The sequence below is a fragment of the Suncus etruscus genome, chromosome 5 (assembly GCF_024139225.1).
Source record: "Suncus etruscus isolate mSunEtr1 chromosome 5, mSunEtr1.pri.cur, whole genome shotgun sequence".
Taxonomy (NCBI): Eukaryota; Metazoa; Chordata; class Mammalia; order Eulipotyphla; family Soricidae; genus Suncus; species Suncus etruscus.
Window position 1 is genome coordinate 122225452 of NC_064852.1, and position 23582 is coordinate 122249033.

Here is a 23582-nt window from a genome sequence, read left to right on the forward strand (position 1 = left end):
TAGGGGTCCACACCTGGCTGCGCTCAGGGGTTAGTTACTGCTGTCTCTGGGCTCAGCAATTGCTCCTGACAGGCTTCGAGGACCATATATGATATGAACCCGGGTCTGTCCTGGGTTGGCAACATGCAAGGCAACCTCAGCCTCTCTACACAGGCCCTTTTTGTTTTTGGGGTCCACACCCTGCAGTAGTAGTCTAGAGGGCCTTCTTTATGCCTCTGCACTAAGGAATTAACTTGTGACACTTCTGGGGTCCTATAGGTCCTGGGAATTAGTAACCCTGGTCGATTTTATAAGGCAAGCTTCCTCTCTGTATTGTTTTACAGCATCCTTTATATATTTATTTTCGTTGGTTTTTGTTTTTATTTATTTATTTATTTAGGTTTTTGGGCCACACCCTGTGACGCTCAGGGGTTACTCCTGGCTATGCGCTCAGAAGTTGCTCCTGGCTTCTTGGGGGACCATATGGGACGCCAGGGGATTGAACCGCGGTCCGTCCTAGGCTAGCGCAGGCAAGGCAGGCACCTTACCTCCAGCGCCACCGCCCGGCCCCTATGTATTTATTTATTTATTTATTTATTGGTTTTTTTTTGGGGGGGCCACATGCTCAGGGGTTACTCCTGGCTATCTGCTCAGAAATAGCCCTTGGCAGGCACGGGGGACCATATGGGACACCGGGATTTGAATCAATGACCTTCTGCATGAAAGGCAAATGCTTTACCTCCATGCTATCTCTCCGGCCCCTATTTTTTATTTATTTTTTTATTTTTGTTGGTTTTTTTTTTTTTTGGTCACACCCGGCAGCGCTCAGGGGTTACTCCTGGCTCTACGCTCAGAAATTGCTCCTGGCAGGCTCAGGGGACCATATGGGATGTAGGGATTCAAACCACTGCCCTTCTGCATGCAAGGCAAACACTCTACCTCTATGCTATCTCTTTGGCCCCTAAATTTATTTATTTTTACTTTTGGCCACATCCAGCTACGTGGGTTACTTACGGCTTACTCCTGTCTCCGTACACACGAATCACTCCTGGAATTGCTCAGAGGACCATATGGGAGGGATGCTGGAGGTTCAACCTAATTGGGTTGCGTGCAAGACAAATAGACAAATGCCCTGCCCTCTTATCTCTGGCCCTTTTCTGGAATTCTCAGTTCAGGAGTAGATGGAGTCTTTTGTGGCCCTGCCAGCGTGCTTGCTTATTGGTATTTTCATAGTAAAGAATAGAATTATGATGTTTTCCTACTTTTTCGGAACCTGCTTAAATGATCCTTGATGATGTGTGGAATATGGAATTCGTTGACCGAAAAAAAGATATGATTATACTTTTGTCAACATTTGAATTGTGAAGCAGTAATCTTAATATGAGCTTGTATACAAGAGACAGTTTGTAGAAGTTGTTGATGAGGTTGGATCCCAGGCGTGTAGAGAACTTAGAAAAAAAATCCATGAGCTACTTGGCAGGGATGACTCGATTTATTTTAGGTAGAAATAGGATATTTATGTGACTCAGCCAATCAGATTAGGGGAAAGTAGGGTGTGAGCTAGGTATGTGCTCTCTGTTCAGGGGATTAGGGAAAACAGGGTGTGTGTTCCATGTGTTTAGTTATACTGCCCAACATTTGTGGAGTATAAGGCAGATATTGAATATTTAGTAGAAATTCAGGTTGTTTACTCATAGTGCTTTTTTTTTTTAATTTAAGTTTGGGCCATATCTAGAGATTCTCAGGGAGTTACTACTGGCTCTGCACTCTGAATTACTGACAGGAGTAATATTTTACAAAATAGTTATATGTGAACTGTTGATGTTTTTTATTTTTATTGTTTGGTTTTTGGGCCACACCTGGTGGCGCTCAGGGATTACTCCTGACCCGGTGCTCAGAAATCCCTTCTGGCCTGCTCAGATCATATGGGATGCTGGGGATCGAGCCTGTGCTAGCTGTATGCAAGGCAAATGCCCTACCCACTGTGCAATCACTCTTGCCCCACGTTTTTGATTTTGAGCACCAGGCAGTGCTCAGCATACTCCTGGCTGTGTGCTCTGGTGGGTCAGGAATTGTATGGGGTTCTAGAGATAGAATCCAGGTTGGGTGTGTGCAAGGCAAGTAAGTGCCTGTCTGTTGTACTACTTACTGTTCAGGCCTCTACCTCATGGCTAGTTTTTTCCTTGGGAGAACCTTGATCCTGTGTTTTGTCTGGTTCGTTTTTGTTTTTGATTTTTTGGGTCACACCCGTAGCACTTGGGTTACTCCTGACTATGCTCAGAAATTGCTCCTGGCAGGCTCGGGGGACCATATGGGATGCTGGGATTTGAACCACCACAAGCAAGGCAAACGCCCTACCTCCGTGCTATCTCTCTGGCCCCTGTCTGGTTCTTCTTGATCTTTTTATTTATTTTTTGAGATAAGAAAGAATATCAAGTAATTACTCTAGAGAGAATGTGGGCTTCTTTAAAGGGAAGGTGGAGGCACACAACCCAACATGAAGTAGGAAAGTCCACATCTAGGGGAGGTGCAGGCCACATGTTGTGGGCTTCTTTAAAGGGAAGGTGGAGGCACACAACCCAGGCACACAACCCAACATGAAGTAGGAAAGTCCACATCTAGGGGAGGTGCAGGCCACATGTTGTTGGGTACCATGTACCCAGGCAACACATGTGCTTCATTCTTTTTTGGGGACACACCCAGTGACACTCGGGTTACTCCTGGCTATGCTCTCAGAAATCCCTCCTGACTTGGGGGACCATATGGGCCACCGTGGCATGAACGGAGGTTCATCCATGGTCAGCTGTGTGCAAGGCAAATGCCCTACTGCTGTGCTGTTGCTCCAACCCCTCTTTCTTTCTTTCTTTCTTTCTTTCTTTCTTTCTTTCTTTCTTTCTTTCTTTCTTTCTTTCTTTCTTTCTTTCTTTCTTTCTTTCTTTCTTTCTTTCTTTCTTTCCTTCCTTCCTTCCTTCCTTCCTTCTTTCCTTCCTTCCTTCCTTCCTTCCTTCCTTCCTTCCTTCCTTCCTTCCTTCCTTCCTTCCCTCCCTTTCTCCCTTCCCTCCCTCCCTCCCTCCCTCCTTCATCTTCCTTCCTTCCTTCCTTCCTTCCTTCCTTCCTTCCTTCCTTCCTTCCTTCCTTCCTTCCTTCCTTCCTTCCTTCCTTCTTGCTTTAAGTGATGTGAGAGAGAAGAAAGTGTGTTTAAAAGTGGAAATAAGCAAACAGACATGTTAGTAAGATACACGTTTATGGGTTCACTAAGCTATCTCTCCAGCCCCTAGAACTGTGGATTTTTTTGAGTACAGAGACCATCCCCAGGTAAGGGAATAAGGACAAATAGTTTAGGTTATCCTGAGCCAGTTCCACCCAGATTTACATGTAAGACCAAGTTGTAAACAAACAGATAAGAAGGAACCAGGCTTTATCTTTGTTTTGGGTAAAACAAAGTGTAATCTAGCACCAAAGGAATTGAAAAACATGAGAGCTGTACTTCATTAGGTGAAGTTTGCCACTGGTGGGGGGTGGCAATAGATAGGGAAGGTAACAGGACAATGGTGGGTCACTGGGGAGGAAGATGGGATGCCAAAGGTGTTGAATAGAATCCTATTTGTAACTGTTGTAAACCACAGTGCCTAAAATTGATTTAAAAGAGCCTGCCATAGAGGCAGTCTAGTGAATGGAACTTTGGAACATTGGTGGAGGGAAGTGGATATTGGTGAAGGAATTGGGGTTGGGCCATTGTATATCTAAAATCCAATCACAGGTAACTTTAAATTCATGGTGACCAATTTAAAAATTTTTATTCTGGATGCCACACTCAGGGACTGTGATACTGAGGATAAAACCCAGGGCCTTGTAGCTTGTATCACATGCAAGGCAAGTGGTCTACATCTTGAGCTACATCCCCAGCCCCCTTTTGTAAGTTTTTATTTAATTTATTTACAACTTATTTTAAAATAGTGATAACAGTAATGTGCTTATTTTTTTACCACACTCATCAGTGCTCAGCACAAACTTCTGGCTTTACTCAGTGATCACTCCTTAATGGGGACTTTGGAGGGGATTGAACTCAGATCAGCTGCTTGCTTATACTCTATGCTGTATTTCTCTCTACCCCCAGCATCAGTCTTTTGTATTTGAATCATGGAAGGCAGATAAGGTATTCAGACTAAAGTAATTTATTGTTGGGTTCTTTCTGTATGGTTCTTTGTATAGATTGTTTCCATCTTTTTGTCCTTTTCTGCATATTGTGCGAGTATACAAACTTTGTGAGTGTGGCTGTTGGAGATCAAACCTAGCTCAAATGTACAGAGTTGAATTCCTAGCTCAAATTAATGCTCCTAAACTTGTGATTTATCAATTCTTCAGAGTGCTGCTGACTAGGCAAACAGGGACTTTTTTTTTTTTTAAGAGAATGAGATTACGCACAAATTCCATATATTGGCTTGTTTTACCACTTTTCATCCCTTGACTGCCCCTTTTTTGGGCATCAGGCTGAAAAGTTGTTAATCTCCATGCAAAACAAGTGCTCTGCTCTACATACTCCACAGTTTTTTGGCTTTCAGCTGAATTGTGCTTTTCATTCATTTTGTTTTGGTTTTGGAGCAAACCCAGCAGTCTCTGGGCTTATTTCTGTCTCTGCACTAAGGGATCACTCTTGGGGTTATTTCTTAGTACACAGCTAGGAATTATTCCTCAATACCTTACTAAATGAGCCTCACAAGTTATGGTTGTGGTCCTTGTGTATAAATAACTGGTATGGCTGGGAATCCCTTGTACTGAGAACTGAAGAGAGCAGAGCTTTTTGGCTCACAAGACTTGCTCCAGTACTAACTGGTACATGCATGAGAACATGGATTTGAACTCATGATCACTTGCTTGCAGAGTTCGTGATCTCAGCAGCTGCATTTATTCTACTAAGCTTGGAAAATTTCTAGTAAATATATCCAAAATGTAAGGAATTAAAAAGTATATATTAGGGGCTGGAGAGATAGCACAGCTCTAGGGCATTCTGCCTTGCATAAAGCCCATTGAGGATGAACAGTGGTTTGAATCTCAGCATCCCATATGGTTCCCCAAGCCTGCCAGGAGCAATTTCTGAGCACAGAGCCAGGAGTAACCCCTGAGTGTGGCCAGATGTGACTTCAAAACAAATTTTATACATATATATATATATATATATATATATATATATATATATATATATATATATATAATTTGAATCTTTACTGCACTTGGGGTTATTTTTTGTTTGTTTTTGGTTTTTTTGGGGCTACACCTGGTGACACTCGGGTTATTCCTGGCTATGCGCTCAGAAATTGCCCCTGGCTTGGGGGACCATATGGGACATGGGGGATCGACTGTCCTAGGCTAGTGCATGCAAGGCAGATGCCTTATGCCCTGCACCACAGCTCTGGCCCAACTGCACTTGTTTTTAATTAGCAAAATATCCACTATTCATTCACAGATGTTTACAGATTGTTTTGTATTGGGCCACACCGAGTGGTGATTAGGGACCATATGGGATTCCAGGGATTTACCCAGGTTGACCATGTACACAGTAAGCACCCTACCTGCTATACTTTATATCCTACTTCCTTTTTTCCCAATACATTTGTTGCGATGCCTTTGCCCTGTAGGGTTTTTGCAGTCTAGGGGGCAAGGATAAGATAGTATCAAAACACCAGGATTTCCTCCTGGACAATCCCCTGCTGATATCAAGTGTACAAGAATAACTAGTACTTTGATATATATATATTTTTTTGTTTGTTTGTTTTTGGTGGCATTTGGTTTATTCCTGACACTACTCAGAAATTATACCTGGCAGGCTCAGGGGACCATATAGGATGCTGAGGATTGAGCCCAGGTTAGCCACGTGGAAGGCAAATGCTACCCATAGTGCTATCCCTCCGGCCCCAGATTTTTTTAAAATTTGTTTTCTAGAACATACTCAGCAGTGCTGAGGGTTTATTTCTGGCTTGTGCTCAGAGATCACTTACGGTGGGACTTGGGGGCCATGGTGGTGTCAGGTATCGATCATCAAACGCAGTTTGGCACCATACAGGAAAATTGCCTTCCCAGATGTACTCTTTCTGGCCAATGGTGAGGTCTTATTTAAGACTTTATCCCCTCCCTTCTCTTTGTTGTTGTTGGAGGTGGGAGGGTGGCACCCTTGATAATGGGGCTTTGGTGAAATTTGGAAAGGATCAGGTGATTTCGGCAGACTACAGTGGTTCTGGGGGTGTACAGACACACACACACAGACAACACTGATCACACGTACAGGCCATGAGAGAGGAGAGGGTGTGTGTGTGTGTGTTGCTTAGGAGTTGCTCTTAGTGATGCTGTCCCTGGGAGTTGGGGAATGATAAACATTTGGCATCAGGGTTCCTTGGGTCTTTTGCACACAATGCTTGTATTTGTTTAATGTTAAACTCTGAGCTCTCTTGCCCATGGTTGGGTTCTTTTTTTTTTTTTTTTTTTAATCTTTTCGTGACAACTTTCTTCATGACAACTCTTGGCATTTTAGGATTACCCATAATTTTAGGATTCAATTGCATTTAGTCAGTGTTACCTTGCTTTTATGTGTTATTTGTGGGGACCTTACTCAGCAATGCTCATGGGTCGGTTCTCATGTTGGAGCTCAGGACCCCCTGCAAGGTTGGGAGGAGGTGAAATTCATTAATTCTCATTCTATTGAGCACTTTCTCTTTGCTCATGTTTTTTCATTCTCAGAAGTTACTTTTTCACTTTAGGATTTATACTAGGCAGTGCTCAAGGCTTACTCCTGGCTCTGAACTTTATTTCATATGGTGCTGGGTATCAATCTAGGTCAGTTACTTGCTAGGTAAGAGCCCTACATTGTTGCTCTGGTTTAGAAAATTACTATCTGGGTTTATTAGTTTTTTGTTTTTGAATTTTGGGCCACACCTAGTGAGTCTCAGCGGTTACTCCTGGTTATGCACTCAGAAGTCGCTCCTGATTTGGTGGACCATATGGGATGCTGAGGGATCAAACCAAGGTCAGTCCTAGCCAGCTGCATGCACGGCGCTGCTCCGACCCCCAGAAATTACTATCTGTACCTGAATTTAGTTTTTTTGTTGAAGAAAGTACTAGGATAACTTCATATGTAGTTGTAGTGTAGTGTTAGCTTTGAAAATAATAGACACAACTTTGTTTTTCCAAGAGTTGCTTATAAGGAATTTTGTAGACTTGTTGACGTGGCAAGGAAACTTGGAAAATTTTTTTTCCTGAAACATAGTAATTTTAGTTACTTATGGGTATAACATGAATTTATAATATTACATATTTGCAGATAGAGAACATTTGAATGTTTATACCATATTAAACACTGTTGAAATTAAAATCTAGTTCTCACCCTGGATACAGTTGGCTCTTTGACCTCATTTACTCATTACTCTTCCCCCTTAGAAAATTATTTTTAGGTGCCAAAAAGAGAGTACAATGGTTCATGCTTCTCTGTGTTTAGGAAAAGAGAATGTTTGGGAGTGGGTAGAAGAGAAGAGCAAGTAAGGATTTTAGATTTAAAATTTTGTTTTGAAAAGGAAACCAAAGTAGATGATAGGACAATGAACCGTTTGTCCTTAAATTGGTAGGTAAAGGCCCTGGACTGCCAGTGTTCATGTGGTTGGTTTTTGAAGTTGGAGATGTTGAATAAGTAATTATTGTGGAGATGATGTCATACTAGAAAATATTTGAGATCTAGCCACAATTGGGAGCTGCTAAGTTTGAAAGTGAAACCATCGCATCATTTTAGTTTCTGAGACTTGGTCCTGCTTTTACGAGATTATGGGCCCAGTTAGGATCTCAACTATGACATTGCATTTTCTGCTTTATTTTACTTTTCTGCAGTGTTGATGATCAAACCTGGGTTAACACTTGATCTTTGAGACACCCCAGGCTTATATTTTCTGCTTTATGCTGTACCTATGTTATGGTAATAAGTTTTCCTCCCTTAGCTACTATAGTTGAGCATTGGGTATTTACATTATGCCATTTGAATCTTTCCCTTTTGGCTCACGCAATTGAACTTTTTTTGTGTGTGTGTGATTTTTGGGTCACACCCGGCAGTGCTCAGGGCTCCAGGCTCAGAAATTGCTCCTGGCAGGCACGGGGGACCATATGGGACTCCGGGATTTGAACTGATGATCTTCTGCATGAAAGGCAAACGCCTTACCTCCATGCTATCTCTCCGGCCCCACAATTCAACATTTTTAACTGTCCAGTGTTAAAAGTTTAATATACAAAGAATGAACTCTGATCATTAGACCACAGAAATCACTGGCAGTAGAACTATTTGCTTCTTTATATACACCTGTGTAATATTCAGATTTTTTGTTTGCTTGTTTGGGGGCCACATCCAGTGGTGCTCAGGGATTACTCCTGGCTCTGTGCTCAAAAATCACTCCTGGCAGGACCACACGGAATGCCAGTGATTGAGCCTTATTTGGCCTCATGCAAGGCAAACACCCTACCCACTGTGCTATCACTCCGCCCCTAAGATATTTTATTTTATTTTGTTTTTTTTTGTTTTTGGGCCACACTCAGCGGTGCTCAGGGGTTAGTCCTGGTTATCTGCTCAGAAATAGCTCCTGACAGGCACAGGGGACCATATGGGATGCCGGGATTTGAACCAACCACCTTAGGTCCTGGATCGGGTGCTTGCGAGGCAAACGCTGCTGGGCTATCTCTCCGGCCCCATCCCTAAGATATTTTAAAATGAAGCTTTTGTTTCTTTTGGCTTTTTGCTATATTTTTTGTTTTTGTTTTTTTGCTTTGTTTTTGTTTTGTTTTGTTTTTGTCATTTTTTTGGTGAGATACTGGCTCAATGCTCAGAAATTGCCCCAGGAGGCTTGTGGGGAACCATATCAGATGAGAACCACTGTCCATCCTGAATTTGCTGCAGGCAAATACCACTGTGTTATCTCTCTGGTCCCCTAGTTTACTTCCTTAAATGTGTTTATATTCAGTGAAAGGAAATCTAGATCTGGAGATGCATGTTAAAATATTAGCTTTAGCATAATTATAAGCTTATTTATTAATTTCTCTTTTTTGGAGGGGCCACACCTGGTGATGCTCAGAGGTTACTCTTGGCAATGCGCTCAGAAATCACTCCTGGCAGGCTCCGGGACCAAATGGGATGCTGGGAATTGAACCTAAGTCTGTCCTGGGTCAGCCACTTGCAAGGCATACACCCTATGGTTGTGCTATCGCTCCAACCCCAACTATTTACTAATTTCTTAAACGGTTGGGTATAGGTGAAGAGTAATCATCACTGTACTCTTGAATAAAATTGAAAATTTGAATTACTTGAAATGAAAGAACTGATACTTGACTGAATGTCTTTAAATGTAATGCTTGGGAGGTGAGATATAGCAAGAGTGCATTACTTTATTATGCTTTTAAGGATTTCATATTAAAGTTTTGTGAGGTGAGTCACATTTAGTGGTACTCAAAACTTCTGGTTCTGTGCTCAGGGATCATTTTTGACAGGACTTGGAGATCTTAAGGGAGTGCTAGAAGTCAAACCTGGGTTAGCCCCCTTCTGCTGTACTAGCTCTTCAGTCCATTTCGTTTTCATTGTTTCAGGTAATCATTACTATTTTTGTTACAGGAAATGTAGACACATAGATTAAGCAGTGGTCCTCAAACTATGGCCTGTGTGCCACAGATTGTATTTGTTTTGTATCTTTTGTTTCTTCATTGCAAAATAAGATATATGCAGTGTGCATAAGAATTTGTTCATGGGCCCGGAGAGATAGCACAGTGGCGTTTGCCTTGCAAGCAGCCGATCCAGGACCAAAGGTGGTTGGTTCAAATCCCGGTGTCCCATATGGTCCCCCGTGCCTGCCAGGAGCTATTTCTGAGCAGACAGCCAGGAGTAACCCCTGAGCAACGCTGGGTGTGGCCCAAAAACCAAAAAAAAAAAAAAAAAGAATTCGTTCATAAGTTTTGTTTTTACTATAGTCAGACCCTCCAATGGTCTGAGGGACAGTGAACTGGCCCCCTGTTTAAAAAGTTTGAGGACCCCTGGATTAAAGTATTGAAGAAGAAGAATCTTTATTTGAAGGCAGAACTTGTTTTCATTTTGGTGTGTTGACGGGGTCAGTGCTGAGTTGTGTTGATTCTAGGGTCTCACACAGGTGAGACATGTGCCATAACCATCTTTATCCCTAAGGCAGACATTTTGGCTTTGTCTTTTTATCTTTGTTTTCCAGATCACACCTAGCAAAGTAATTGGGAGTCACTCCAGCAGTTCTAGAGTGCCAAGGATGAACCCGTTGCTCCTGTCTATAGAGCATATGCCTTGTTTCTTTGAGTTAGCCCCTTGAGCCATGGCAGACTTTTTATTTTGGTCCTTTGCTAAAATGCTTAATCTTAAAACAAATGTGATAGTGTTTACAGCAGGGGTATATAGGATTCTGAATATATCACTAAATTTGGAATTCATCTTTGATTATTTTTCTGTTCAGAGTATGGTCCTAGATATTTATGGCAGTAAATATTAGGAGTTCAGTAGGAATTAGAACTTGGATCACACTATGGTCTGCCTGTTAACAGAGTCAGTATTCCATCTGTTAGATATTTGAGTTTGAGAAACACTAGAATCGTAGTTTTATCTGGTTGGATGAGATCGAATGCTCGTTTTGGTTTGATTTGCACTCCCTTAGGGAACACACCATGTGTGGATGTGTGGACAAGGGGGAAGCACCAAGGTTGGTCCCACTGAGTCACATCTCTAAGATCTTTCAGAAAATTAAATTATTGTGAGCTTTCAAGTACATAATTACTGTACATAATTATTGTATCTCTGGCAATCCACTCTTTTTTGGAGAGCACCACCTCAAAATGTTTTTAGGCTCTGTTCCTGGTTCTCTGTACATGAGTGATCCTCTGGTGTTTTTAGACTATATGCAATGCTAGATGTGGAAACAAGGATAGCTGTATGCTGAGCAGTCAGATTGCTCATTGTCCTATCTACATTATAGGGAATTTGTACTTGATGAAATAGGAAGCAGTTCTTTTGTAGGATTTTGTTTTTGTTTTTGCGTTTATTTTTGGATTTTGGACCATACCTGGCAGTGCTTGGGGATCACTTCTGTCACTTCTGGAGGGGTTGTGGAACCATATTGGTATCAGTGATAGAATGCAAGTTGTCTGTGTGCAAGACAAGCCCCCTGCCTGCTGTACTCCTGGTACAGTGCTCTGGCTCCCAGTAATTTTGGGGGGTGGGACAACAGAGGTCTACTAATAGGCATTAAAAGTCAGCGTGTGGTCCAGGGACTTAGTTCAAGAGGTAGATCATATGTCTCATGTGGTGAAGTCTGGGTTTGATCACCAGTATCATGATACCTGTGCACCATGGATGTGACCCTTTACCCCAAACTTTTATTATTATTATTATTATTATTATTATTATTATTATTATTATTATTATTATTATTATTATTTTGGTTTTTGGATCACACCCGGCAGCACTCAGGGGCTACTCCTGGCTCTACGCTCAGAAATCGCCCCCAGCAGGCTCAGGGGACCATATGGGATGCCGGGATTCGAGCCACCAACCTTCCGCATGCAAGGCAAATGCCTTAACTCCATGCTATCTCTCCAGTCTCAATTTATTTTAACCAAGTGGGTGTGGGTGACTGGAGCACATGATTTGCCCTAGGTTGGATCCCTGACATATTATGGACCACTGAGTTGTTTGGAGAAGGAGCCAAAACTGAAAAACAAAAGCAGTGCTTGGTGTAGGAAGTGGTATGGTTAGAGTGTGTGTTTAGAAGTGTTATTATAATTTCCAGTAGAGAAATTCAGAGTACATGTGTTTACTTTCTTACAGATATTGAAGCACAGATCCGAGAAATCCAGGGCAAGAAGGCAGCTCTTGATGAAGCTCAAGGAGTGGGCCTTGACTCTACTGGTTACTATGACCAGGAAATTTACGGTGGAAGTGACAGTAGATTTGCCGGCTATGTGACATCAATTGCTGCCACAGAACTTGAAGATGTAAGTCACAAAGTATACAAAAGTCATGTGCTTTTCCTTTTACAAGGAGACGAGCGTTATCTATTGTAATTTTGGCAGATACTTTGGGATTGGAAGTTCTCTTTTTCGAAGGATAAACTTGTTGAAGGGGGTCTAGTTTTAGAAATATCACTATAAATGTTCATTTCCGAATGTGTTAAAGCTGGTTTATTCAATAAAGCATTCACCACTGCAGAATAAATTTCTGTAATCACCTGCTGAATTCTAGCTAGAGTTGTACCAGGGATCAAACCTGCTTAGTCTTGTGCACCTGTAATATCTCTCCAGCCTCGAAATTTTCTTTTGTTTTGAGTTACAACAAAACTTCGGCTCTGGGGAGCCAGGTGATTCTGGGGATTGAACTTGGGCCTCTTGCATATCAAACATGCTTTCCATAGCCTGCATGTATAGCCCAAAGAATGACCCTGTTTTTCGTTATTTTTGTTTATTGCGGGGTGGGGTTTGGGCCACATTCGGAAGTGCTCAGAGATTACTTCCTGGCTCTTTGCTCAGAAATTGCTCCTGGCAGGCTTGGAGGACCTCTGCCCTACCTCTGTACTATTGCTCTGGCCCCTCATTTTTATTTTTTATGTTCTCAAATTCAGAAAAAAAATTTTTTTCAATCCACACCCAATGATGCTCAGGTTTTTTTTCTTGGCTCTGCCCTGAGTAATTACTCCTGGTAATGTTCGAGGACCATATGGGTTAAGTGGAATGTTGAGTATTGAACCTGGATCAGCTCTGTGCAAGGCAAATGCCCTGCTGTACTAGCATTCTGGTCTCTCAAAAATATATTATTTAGATTATAAAGGGGAGAATAGGACAGGAAACTTTCTATAGTATGTGAGGGGGGGTTACCTAAGCAGGATTTTATCATTTCATTTTAAAGTTAATGAAGTGCTAAGAAACAAGGAAACTGGAATTCTAAATAAAGCTATTCATTATTTTATTTTATTTTATTTTTGGTTTGGGGGCCACATCTGGTGGTAGTTGGGTTACTCCTTGCTCTGCGCTCAGAAATCACTCCTAGCCGGCCTAGGGGATTATATAAGATGTTGGGGATCAAACATGGGTCTGTCCCAGGTCGGCAACATGCAAAGTAAACACCCTACCACTGTGCTATTGCCCTGGCTCCCCTATTCGTTATTTTAAAGAATAGTAATTTTTACCTTCCTTTGTGTGAAAAAATGAAATGCTCAGGTTTTTCTAGTTGAGACTTAAATTACTTTGAATAACTTCCACCCATGGTATTTTTAAAAATTAAAAAGAGAAAAATTTTTTTTTTTTTGGTTTTTGGTTTTGGGGCCACACCCAGTGATTCTTAGGGGTTACTCCTGGCCATGCGCTCAGAAGTCGCTCCTGGCTTGGGGGACCATATGGGACACCGGGGAATCGAACCGCGGTTCGTCCAAGGCTAGCGCAGGCAAGGCAAGGCACCTTACCTCTAGCGCCACTGCCCGGCCCCAAAGAGAAATTTTTTTTTGTTGTTGTTTTTGGGTCACACCCAGCAGCGCTCAGGGGTTACTTATGGCTCCATGCTCAGAAATCGCCCCTGGCAGGCACAGGGGACCGACCATATGGGATGCTGGGATTCGAACCACCGTCCTTTTGCATGAGAGGGAAACACCTTACCTCCATGCTATCTCTCCGGTCTGCTAAAAAGAGAAATTTCTTTTTTTTTTTTTTGTTTTGTTTTTGTTTTTGGGCCACACCCGGTGACGCTCAGGGGTTACTCCTGGCTATGCGCTCAGAAGTCGCTCCTGGCTTGGGGGACCATATGGGATGCCGGGGGATCGAACCGCGGTCCTTCCAAGGCTAGCACAGGTAAGGCAGGCACCTTACCTCCAGCGCCACCGCCCGGCCCCAAAAGAGAAATTTCTTAATAGCTTTTTGGGGTTGGATAAAATAATGTGTATACAAGTGTTTAAGACTTCTGCTTAGTAAATCTTCAGTTTCTTGTTAAATCTTTGATTATTCTTTAATTTCAAATGCTGATATTCTGTGGTTATTTTCTTGTAGGATGACGATGACTACTCATCATCTACAAGTTTGCTTGGTCAGAAGAAGCCAGGATATCATGCCCCTGTGGCATTGCTCAATGATATACCACAGTCAACCGAGCAGGTAACTTTTACATTGTTTTGAAAGAAGACAGTGTTTCAATTCCTACATATTCCACACATCTTAAGAATCGGAATAGATCTAATGATTTAAGAGGAGTTGATATGGGTGAACTAGAAATAATAGTTTTTTTGTTTTTTTTTTTTTTTTGCTTTTTGGGCCTCACCCGGTGACACTCAGGGATTATTCCTGGCTATGCGCTTAGAAATCATTCCTGGCTTGGGGGACCATATTGGATGCTAGGGGATTGAACCGTGGTACAAGGCAAACACCCTTCCACTCATGCCATCGCTCCGGTCCCTAAAAATAATAGTTTTTATAAGTATTGATATTTTGCAATTTTCTGAATTGTTGATCTACTGAACATCTAATTGTCTTTCTGTATGCCTTATTTTTATATTAATACTTATAAAATGGTAATCTTTTGGGGGGAGGGGCTTTTGGGTTACATATGGCAGTGCTCAGGGTTTACTCCTGGCTCTGCACTCAGAAATTGCTCCTGGCAGGGTCAGGGGACCTTAGGGGATGCCAGAAATAGAACCGGGGTCTGACCTTGGTTGGCTGCTTTGCAAGGCAAACGCCCTACCACTGTGCTATCGCTTTGGCCCCTAAAATGGTACTCTTAGTGGACACAATTAAACATCCTTACATGTTTCATAATGCCCTGGTTTTGTGATGTTCTGTTCAGTAAGCAAAAATTAAATGAGACATATCCTCTTTTTAGTATGACCCATTTGCTGAACACCGGCCGCCGAAGATTGCAGACCGGGAAGATGAGTACAAAAAGCACAGGCGGACCATGATCATTTCCCCAGAGCGTCTTGATCCTTTCGCAGATGGTAATTCTTTCCCACTTTTCTATACGTTTCAGATTTTCTTTGTATTGAGTTGTCTTTAGCCCTTTGGTTTTTTTTGGCATGCTTATGAATTTGCTTTTCTTTTTAAAAAAAAATCCCCTTATTATAGATTTGTATAGATTTGGTTGAAGTCACAGATGCCATATTCTTCATCTTTATAATGCAAGTTTTCTTTCCAGGTAGAAGGACAAGAAAGTAATGAGCCAATGCCATAGAAACGCAAAGGGTTAAAGGTTTTTCTTTTACTTTTGTTTTGGGTACGCTTTCTATACTTTGAACAAATGTGTTTTTCTGCTCCAAATACTTTGAAAATATTGAACGTTTTCATTCCATATCTTAGAATTTTAGGATTATAGCTTTTGGGAAGTTGTCTCACATTAGGGCCCCGCCCCATATTGCTCTAAATGCAGTTAATGCACCTAATTTGCCCTAAGCATACTTAGTTATAATGAGACAAAAATATGTATTCAAAGACTTTGATACTATTAATCATTGGAGTCTGTTTTGCTAATTTTAGTGTACAGGTTAGCAAAGGGGCATTATTAGTAAACCTGATGGAAGCTTTCCTCAGGTGAGTTTCAAACTCAAAATTAGGTGCCTGTTTCTTAACCTTAGAAATCGGTTGCAGGTGTATAAATTAGACTTTCAGCCTGCATGAATTAGTAGGGATAATTTTTACTTGCATAATTGTAATTGATTTAAACATGTATGTCAGCATTCACAGGCCCATACTAACTGTCCTTAATTTCTTTCCTACAGCAGTACTGCTATATGCCAGTCCTGTCTGCATTCTTAAGGGTGCAGTTCAACACATCCTCTCTAGATTATGGTGAAAAAGTAATCCAAAGGAAGTCTTATCAGAGATAGTGTCAGAAAGAATGACACTTCCAATTGGGCATGATCTTCAACATAGGAAATGTTTTAGAATTTGATCATTTTTCCTCAATTAGGATGCTATACTACTTGTATAGCTAATGACCATATTTCTCAAATGTAGTGTGCCTTTATCTTGTTATATACTGCTTGGGCTTCTTTAAGAGACTTTGAAATTTGAAAAGCAAATAGTGAAACTTGAACCAAGAGACAAACACATCTCTTTCTATGCCACTTTTCTTCTGTGTGCATCAGAACTGGTAGAAGTAATGTATTTCAAGTATGTTTCCAGTTGTAATTTATACTTGCTAAGAAAATGATGTTTCTGGGTCAGCAAAGCTTAGAAATCATGAAGCCCTTTTTAATAACATGACATCAGAGTTAAGATTCAGGTATATTTTAGAAATTTTCTAAACGTTGAGAACATTGTATGAAATACTCAGTTGTAGCTATTTGTAGTTAGGATTTTAACAACTTGCAACAGGTAATGTTTTGAATATAAGTATCTTTCCAAAGTGTTACTAATGGTAAAGAGATAATTTTCTAGGCTTCTATTCTGCTGCTTGAAGTCAGAACTGCTGATGGAGACAAAGGCACGAAAGTGTACGTATTCCGGATTAGCAACCCAGGAACCCATCACTTCTGAAGACTAAACTGTGCTGTCATTTTGTTTTATATGCATTAAAATATTTGTTTTAAACTGCTGTAGATATGTTTGTGTTCAAACAGGTTAAATTGATCAGCAAACTCAATAAAAGTAAGATGTATAATTATTAAAGTTTTCCATCGAAAAATAAATTAAATGATTTTGGAATAACATAATATTAGAGCAGGGCAGATAAATCAGTTGAACCTGATTATCCTTTATTTATTGCCCTCTTGTCCTGTTGCTGTTCTTTTCTGCAGGAGGGAAGACCCCTGATCCTAAAATGAATGCTAGGACTTACATGGATGTAATGAGAGAACAGCATTTAACTAAAGAAGAGGTATCTGAATCTACTTTTTATTTCAATATTTAGGAAGATAATCATTTTGAAATGGGCTCTTTGGTATTTTTTGCAAGTAATATCTAAATATTAAACATGAATTTGCGGGTCAGAGCCATAGTACAGTGGGTAGGGCATTGTCTTTTTTTTTTTTTTTTTTTTTTTTTTTTTTTTTTTTTTTTTTTTGGTTTTTGGGCCACACCCTGTGCTGCTCAGGGGTTACTCCTGGCTATGCGCTCAGAAGTTGCTCCTGGCTTCTTGGGGGACCATATGGGACGCCGGGGGATCGAACCGCGGTCCGTCCTAGGCTAGCGCAGGCAAGGCAGGCACCTTACCTCCAGCGCCACCGCCCGGCCCAGGGCATTGTCTTAATATGTGATTCACTCAGGTTGAATCCCCAGCATCCCATTTAGTCCTATAATCACCACTAGTAGTTTCTGAGGGCAGAACCGGTGTAATTCCTGAGTATCACCAGTTATGGCCTCAAAACAAGCACACACACACACACACACACACACACACACACACACACACACACACACACACACACACACACCGGTGTAATTCCTGAGTATCACCAGTTATGGCCTCAAAACAAGCACACACACACACACACCCATACCCATACACACACACACCCATACACACACACACACACCCATACACACACACACCCATACACACACACACCCATACACACACACACACACACACACACACACACACACACACACACACACACACACACCCATAGCTGAAATACTAACTGCCTCTGGGAATGGAGAAATCACTCAAGTGATTGGCACCTTTATGCTCTGGGTTTGGCCCTTATCCCACATTGTTCCCTGTGCAGTGCACTGTCAGGTAGCCTTTGAGCACCACGAGGTGCCAAAACAAGAATTTCTGCTACCTACCGTATTCATTTTTGGTGGAATTGAACATATTCATGTTCCTTATGCTTGTGAGGCTTGTACGCTGCTACTGAACAATAATTTTTCCTGTACCATCTAATGCAATTATGTGCTCCGGCCTATAGTTATCTCCATAACAACAAATCATTTATTTATTTATTTGATTTTTTTTTTTTTTGAGCCATACCCGGTGGCACTCAGGGCTTACTCCTGGTTCTCTGCTCAGAAATTGCTCTTGGCAGGCACGGAAGACCATATGGGATTCTGGGATTCGAACCAAACTCAGTCCTGGGTCAGTTGCTTGCAAGGCAAATGCCCTACCACTGTGCTATTTCTCTGGCCCCAATAACAACAAATTATGAATCAATATATGATAGAGACTTTTGCTGTGGGTAAAGGCCTTTTTTGGGGGTTTGGAGTGGAGTGATGGGACCACGCTTGACAATGCTTAGGGCTTATTGCGAGAGAAAACGCCAGGCAGTATTTGAGAATGTGCAGTGCCTGAGAATTGAATTCAGGTTGGCTGAGTGTAAGGCCAGATCTCTACCTCCTGTCTCTCTGGCCCTGGAACCTTATTTTAAATCATCAAGTAGTAGTTGGATATAGGAGTAGTAGGGCTTGACCTACACAAGTTCTTCAATTTGATCTCAACACCAAAACAAAAAATAAACATAAGTTAATTTTGTGTGTTACAAATATATGTAACGTTTACATGTTTGTTACAAGTATATAATTTTTTACTTTTTCACCACCAATTTTTCACATTGTTCATTTAAAAACATATTAATTCTGGGGATAAAACCTAGAGCCTTTATCCTGCTAGTACATTATGACTCCTACCCCTTGTTATGTAGCCTTAATTGCTACCTAGGAATCTTAAATAAGACCCTATCTTTCAGTGGAAGCATTTTGTTTTTTTTTCTTTGAAATATGATGTGGCTTAATTAGGGTGCACCATGTTAAAAATTTGGTACTTGCCTTCTGTTGTGTAGAAAGATATTTTATAACTCGGAAGGGGATGGAATAAGTAATAGAATCTCCAGTAAGTAGTAGAATCTCCAGTATTAGTGTAGAAAAAAGAATGGGGGATGAAAGGATATTGAAAGAGGTGACTGTTGCTGATGGGATCTGAGACTATATTGAATACGTTACAATAATCCTGTTTCCTCATACGTTTTTCAGAGAGAGATTAGGCAACAACTCGCAGAAAAAGCTAAAGCTGGAGAACTAAAAGTGGTCAATGGAGCAGCAGCCTCTCAGCCTCCTTCAAAGCGAAAACGTCGTTGGGATCAAACAGCTGATCAGACTCCGGGGGCCACTCCCAAAAAGCTGTCAAGTTGGGATCAAGCAGAGGTAATTGCAGTTTTTTATGACTTTTAATTTTTCTCATGGAATATATTAACCAGCACCCAGCCGATGAAGAAGCATATGGTATACTAGTCCTCCTTGGCTCCTGGAACCCAGTCTTTGTTAATTTTCTTGAAACTTCTCAGTAGTTCCAGGTCATCAGACTGGTTGTAGCATTTTCTGCAGCACTATAATTTGGAGTGTTCTAGGGCAGGGATTCCCTTTCTATATATCCTGTCTTGAATCAGATTCCTGCTTTAAACTCCATAGAACATCTTCCAAATCATTTTTCTACTTCTCTCTTTCTTGGACCTGACATGCTTACCTGGATATTTAAGAGGTACTTCAGGATCAGTAGTTCTAAAATTGGGCCACAGATACAGTGCAAGTGTTAAAGTGCTGCCTTGTATGTTCTTCAGTTTGGTCTCAGACCACATAAAGTCCCTTAATAATGCCAGGAGTAAGCACTGCACACTAAGGTGTCAGATATTTTATTTTATTTGGGGGGGGGGGGGTCCCAGACCTGGTGGTACTCACGCGTTACTCCAGCTCTGTACTCAAAAATCACTCCTGGCAGGCACGGGGACCATCTAGGATGCCAGGATTTGAACCAACATTGGTCCTGGGTCCGCCATTTGCAAGGCGAATGCCCCACTGCTATGCTATCTCTATGGTTCTCAAAACTTTATTTATTTTTTGGTTTTTGGGCCATACCCGGCAGTGCTCGGGTTACTCCTGGCTATCTGCTCAGAAATAGCTCTTGGCAGGCACGGGGGACCATATGAGTCGCCGGGATTCGAACCAACCACCTTAGGTCCTGAGTCGGTTGCTTGCAAGGGAAACTTGCAGCAAAACAGTCCTCAAATCTTTTTTTTTTAAAAAAGAACAAGAACTAAAAATACTCAGGACCAGAAAATATACATAGAATAAGAGGTAAGATCCGGGGCTGGAGAGAGAGCACAGCGGTATGGCTTTTGCCTTGCATGCAGACAATCCAAGATAGACAGTGGTTCGAATCCCCATATCTTATATGGTCCCTTGTGCCTGCCAGGAGTGATTTCTGAGCACAGAGCCAGGAGTAACTTCTGAGTGCTGCCAGGTGTGACCCTTCACCTCCAAAAAGAGTTAAGATTCTTGCTCGAATTTTGTTTTTGACTTTGTGGCCATATATGGCTATATTCGGAGCTTACTCCTGTCTTTATACTTGGGGATCTATTCTTGGGATACCTGGGGTAGCTTTTGGGGGTGGGGCTCCTACCTGGCGGTGCTCAGGGGTTACTCCTGGCTCTGCTCTCAGAAGTCACTCTTGGCAGACTTGGGGGAGACCATATGGGATGCTGGCATTCAAACTGGGGTCCATCCTGTGTTGGCTGCGTGCAAGGCAAATGCTTTACTGCTGTGCTATCTCTCCATCCCAGGATACTTGGGATGGAACTCGGTTTACTGCATTCAAATCAAGTGCCCTACCACTGCACAGTCGCTCTGTCCCCTTGTCTGGTTTTCTATCTCTCTGGCCCTGCTTGATAGAATTTTTGTGTTTGTAGGAACATTCAGTTCTCTGCTGCCCCTGTTGGTTGTGATGACAGAGGTCCCACTTTGGTTGGGTACATGGCAGAGCCTGCACAAGTTGAACACATGATTGTCATGTGCTGGAGTTTGTACTCTTGGCTAACGTGTTAGGACTTCCAAATGCATTGCCTTCAGGAATGTAGTCAACATGGAGGGTGAAGGTGCAGAGTTCAAACTTGAAGCCTTAAGACTGCAATGCAAATAACACATCACTGAACTCCTGCTTTATTTTTCTATTTGTTTACTGATTTTGGGCCCCACCCTATAGTGCCCAGGTTTTATTCCTGGCTGTGCTCAGGGTTTACCTCTGGTGATACTCTTGGGATCCAACCAGAGTTAGCTGCAGGCAAGTAGGTGCCTTAACTCAAGTTCTTGGGACCCTGAATGTCCACTTTTTTTTTTTTTTTTTTTTGGTTTTTCGGGCCACACCTGTTTGATGCTCAGGGGTTACTCCTGGCTAAGTGCTCAGAAATTGCCCCTGGCTTGGGGGGACCATATGGGACGCCGGGGGATCGAACCGCGGTCCTTCCTTGGCTAGCGCTTACAAGGCAGACACCTTACCTCTAGCACCACCTCTCCGGCCCCGAATGTCCACTTTTGAAACAAATATTTACAGGCTTTTTATAAAACCTATGGGATGTGGAGTCATTTAAATACAGATTTTGTTTTTTTTTTGGGGGGGAGGCTGGGCCATACCCAGTGACACTCAGGGGTTACTCCTGGCTATGCGCTCAGAATTCGCCTCTGGCTTGGGGAACCATAGCGGTCCATCTTAGCCTAGCTCGCGCAAGGCAGATGCCTTATGCCCTGCGCTACCTCTTCGGCCCCAGATTTTGTTTTCTTAAACGGTCACTAGCTGTTCTGATAGGATATGGACTTTACTGAATTCTTCACTGTCACATGTTGATCACGCCCTTCCTGTCTGTTCAAGTCACCAGGAACCTTTGACTTGTTAAATTTACTTTTAATCTTCATTAATCTTGACAGCATTAGTTGGGGCATAATAACAATAAATGTAAACTCATCTCAAGGATTGAAATAATAGGCTGCTTTAAGATGTTTGGTTTTCAGATTGCATAGGTAACACACATTCTTAAAAGGGTTTTGTTGGTGAGAGCACATGTCCATATCTCTAAATCCCAATTTTGGTAGTATATTTAAAGTTGAAATTCTTGGCAGATTCGACAGACCTGAGTGCTTTTTCCCTGGGTATAGTAGTGGGCATGTCCCAATATTCATTACCCAGAATCATTGTGTGCTTTGTTTTGGGGGCAGGGGAGTACACCTACCCTGTGGTGCTAGGGCATTGTTCCCAGTGTTGTGTGGTGCTGGAGGACCCAGTGATATCAGGAGTCATTGAACCTAATCTCACATACAGAGCATATGTGCTAACCCTTTGAGTTATCTCTCTCTTCTGAACTAGGATTTTCCCCATTTGTTCCAAATGAAAATTTTAAGTTATATTTACTTGTATTTATGCTAGAACATATTATTATTTTTGGCTTGGTTTGGTTTGGTTTTTCGATCACTCCTGGCAGGCTCAGGGGATCATGTGGGATGCCGGGATTTGAACCACCATCCTTCTATATGCAAGGCAAACACCTTACATCCTTCTATCTCTCCAGCCCTGAACATAGTATTCTTTATTTTATTTTATTGGTTTTGTAGTGCTCAGGGGTTACTCCTGGTTCTATGCTCAGAAATCGCAGGCTTGGGAGACCATATGGAATGCCATGATTCGAACTACCATCCTTCTGCGTGAAAGGCAAATGCCCTACCTCCATGCTATCTCTCCAGCCCCCCAGTATTCTTTATTTTCCTTCTTAAAAGCATAAAGGCTGGGCCGGAGAGATAGCATGGTGGTTCAAATCCTGACATCTTATATAGTTCCCTGGGCCTGCCAGGAGTGATTTCTGAGCACTGCCGGTGTGACCCAAAAACAAGAGCAAAAACAAAAATTGATTGAATTTTAGAAAGATGTGAGGTGAGTACAAAGGTTCCTCTGGAGTGGGAATAGGCAAGCAAAGAAATAGACAGCCAAGTAAGGTATGTTCAAGGGAGAATGTGGGCTTTTGAAGAACAAGCAAAATAGGATTGTTGAATAATTATTTTTTCAATAATTTTTTTATTGAGGGGCCGGAGAGATAGCATGGAGATAAAGCATTTGCTTTGCATGCAGAGGGATGGTGGTTTGAATCCCAGCATCCTATATGGTCCCCCAAGCCTGCCAGGAGCGATTTCTGAGCATAGAGCCAGGAGTAACCCCTGAGCTATGCAGGGTGCGAACTCCCCCTCCAAAAAATTTTTTTAATTGAGACCATTATGAGTTACAATTCTTTCACAATTGTATTTCAGGCATATAGTGACAGTGAATTAGGGCCATTCACCCACCAGTGTTGACCTCTCTCCACTGTCGAATAGTCTTAATAGTCAAGAACTGAAACATTTCCTTCCTTCCTTCCTTCCTTCCTTCCTTCCTTCCTTCCTTCCTTCCTTCCTTCCTTCCTTCCTTCCTTCCTCCCTCCCTCCCTCCCTCCCTCCCTCCCTCCCTCCCTCCCTCCCTCCCTCCCTCCCTTCCTTGTCTGTGTGCGTTTTTTTCAGGGGTTATTCCTGGCTCCAGGCTCAGAAATTGCTCCTGGCAGGCACAGGGGACCATTTGGGACGCTGGGATTCGAACCAATGACCTCCTGCGTGAAAGGCAAATGCCTTACCTCCATGCTATCTCTCCGGCCCCAACATTTTTTTCTTAAAATACTTTAATTTAGGGCCAGAGAGATAGCACAGCGGTAGGGCATTTGCCTTGCACGCAGCCGATTGAGGATGGACTGTGATTCAAATCCCGGCATCCCATATGGTCACTCGTGCCTGACAGGAGTGATTTCTGAGCGCAGAGCCAG

The 23582-nt window shown here is 42.2% G+C and overlaps 1 protein-coding gene across 3 annotated transcripts in view; it reads left to right on the top strand.

The window, feature by feature from the left end:
• The window catches only part of SF3B1 (splicing factor 3b subunit 1), a 350612-nt gene that overhangs the window by 311328 nt on the left and 15702 nt on the right, over window positions 1–23582 (top strand). For 2 of the 3 annotated variants that reach the window (XM_049773170.1, XM_049773172.1), the window contains 5 exons: window positions 11837–12003; window positions 14041–14145; window positions 14867–14981; window positions 16779–16858; window positions 18952–19122. In XM_049773170.1, the coding sequence (XP_049629127.1) occupies window positions 11837–12003; window positions 14041–14145; window positions 14867–14981; window positions 16779–16858; window positions 18952–19122 (638 nt within the window). Of the gene's footprint in view, window positions 1–11836; window positions 12004–14040; window positions 14146–14866; window positions 14982–15062; window positions 16476–16778; window positions 16859–18951; window positions 19123–23582 lie in introns of those variants that run through there. The other variant, XM_049773171.1, reaches the window with a different exon arrangement.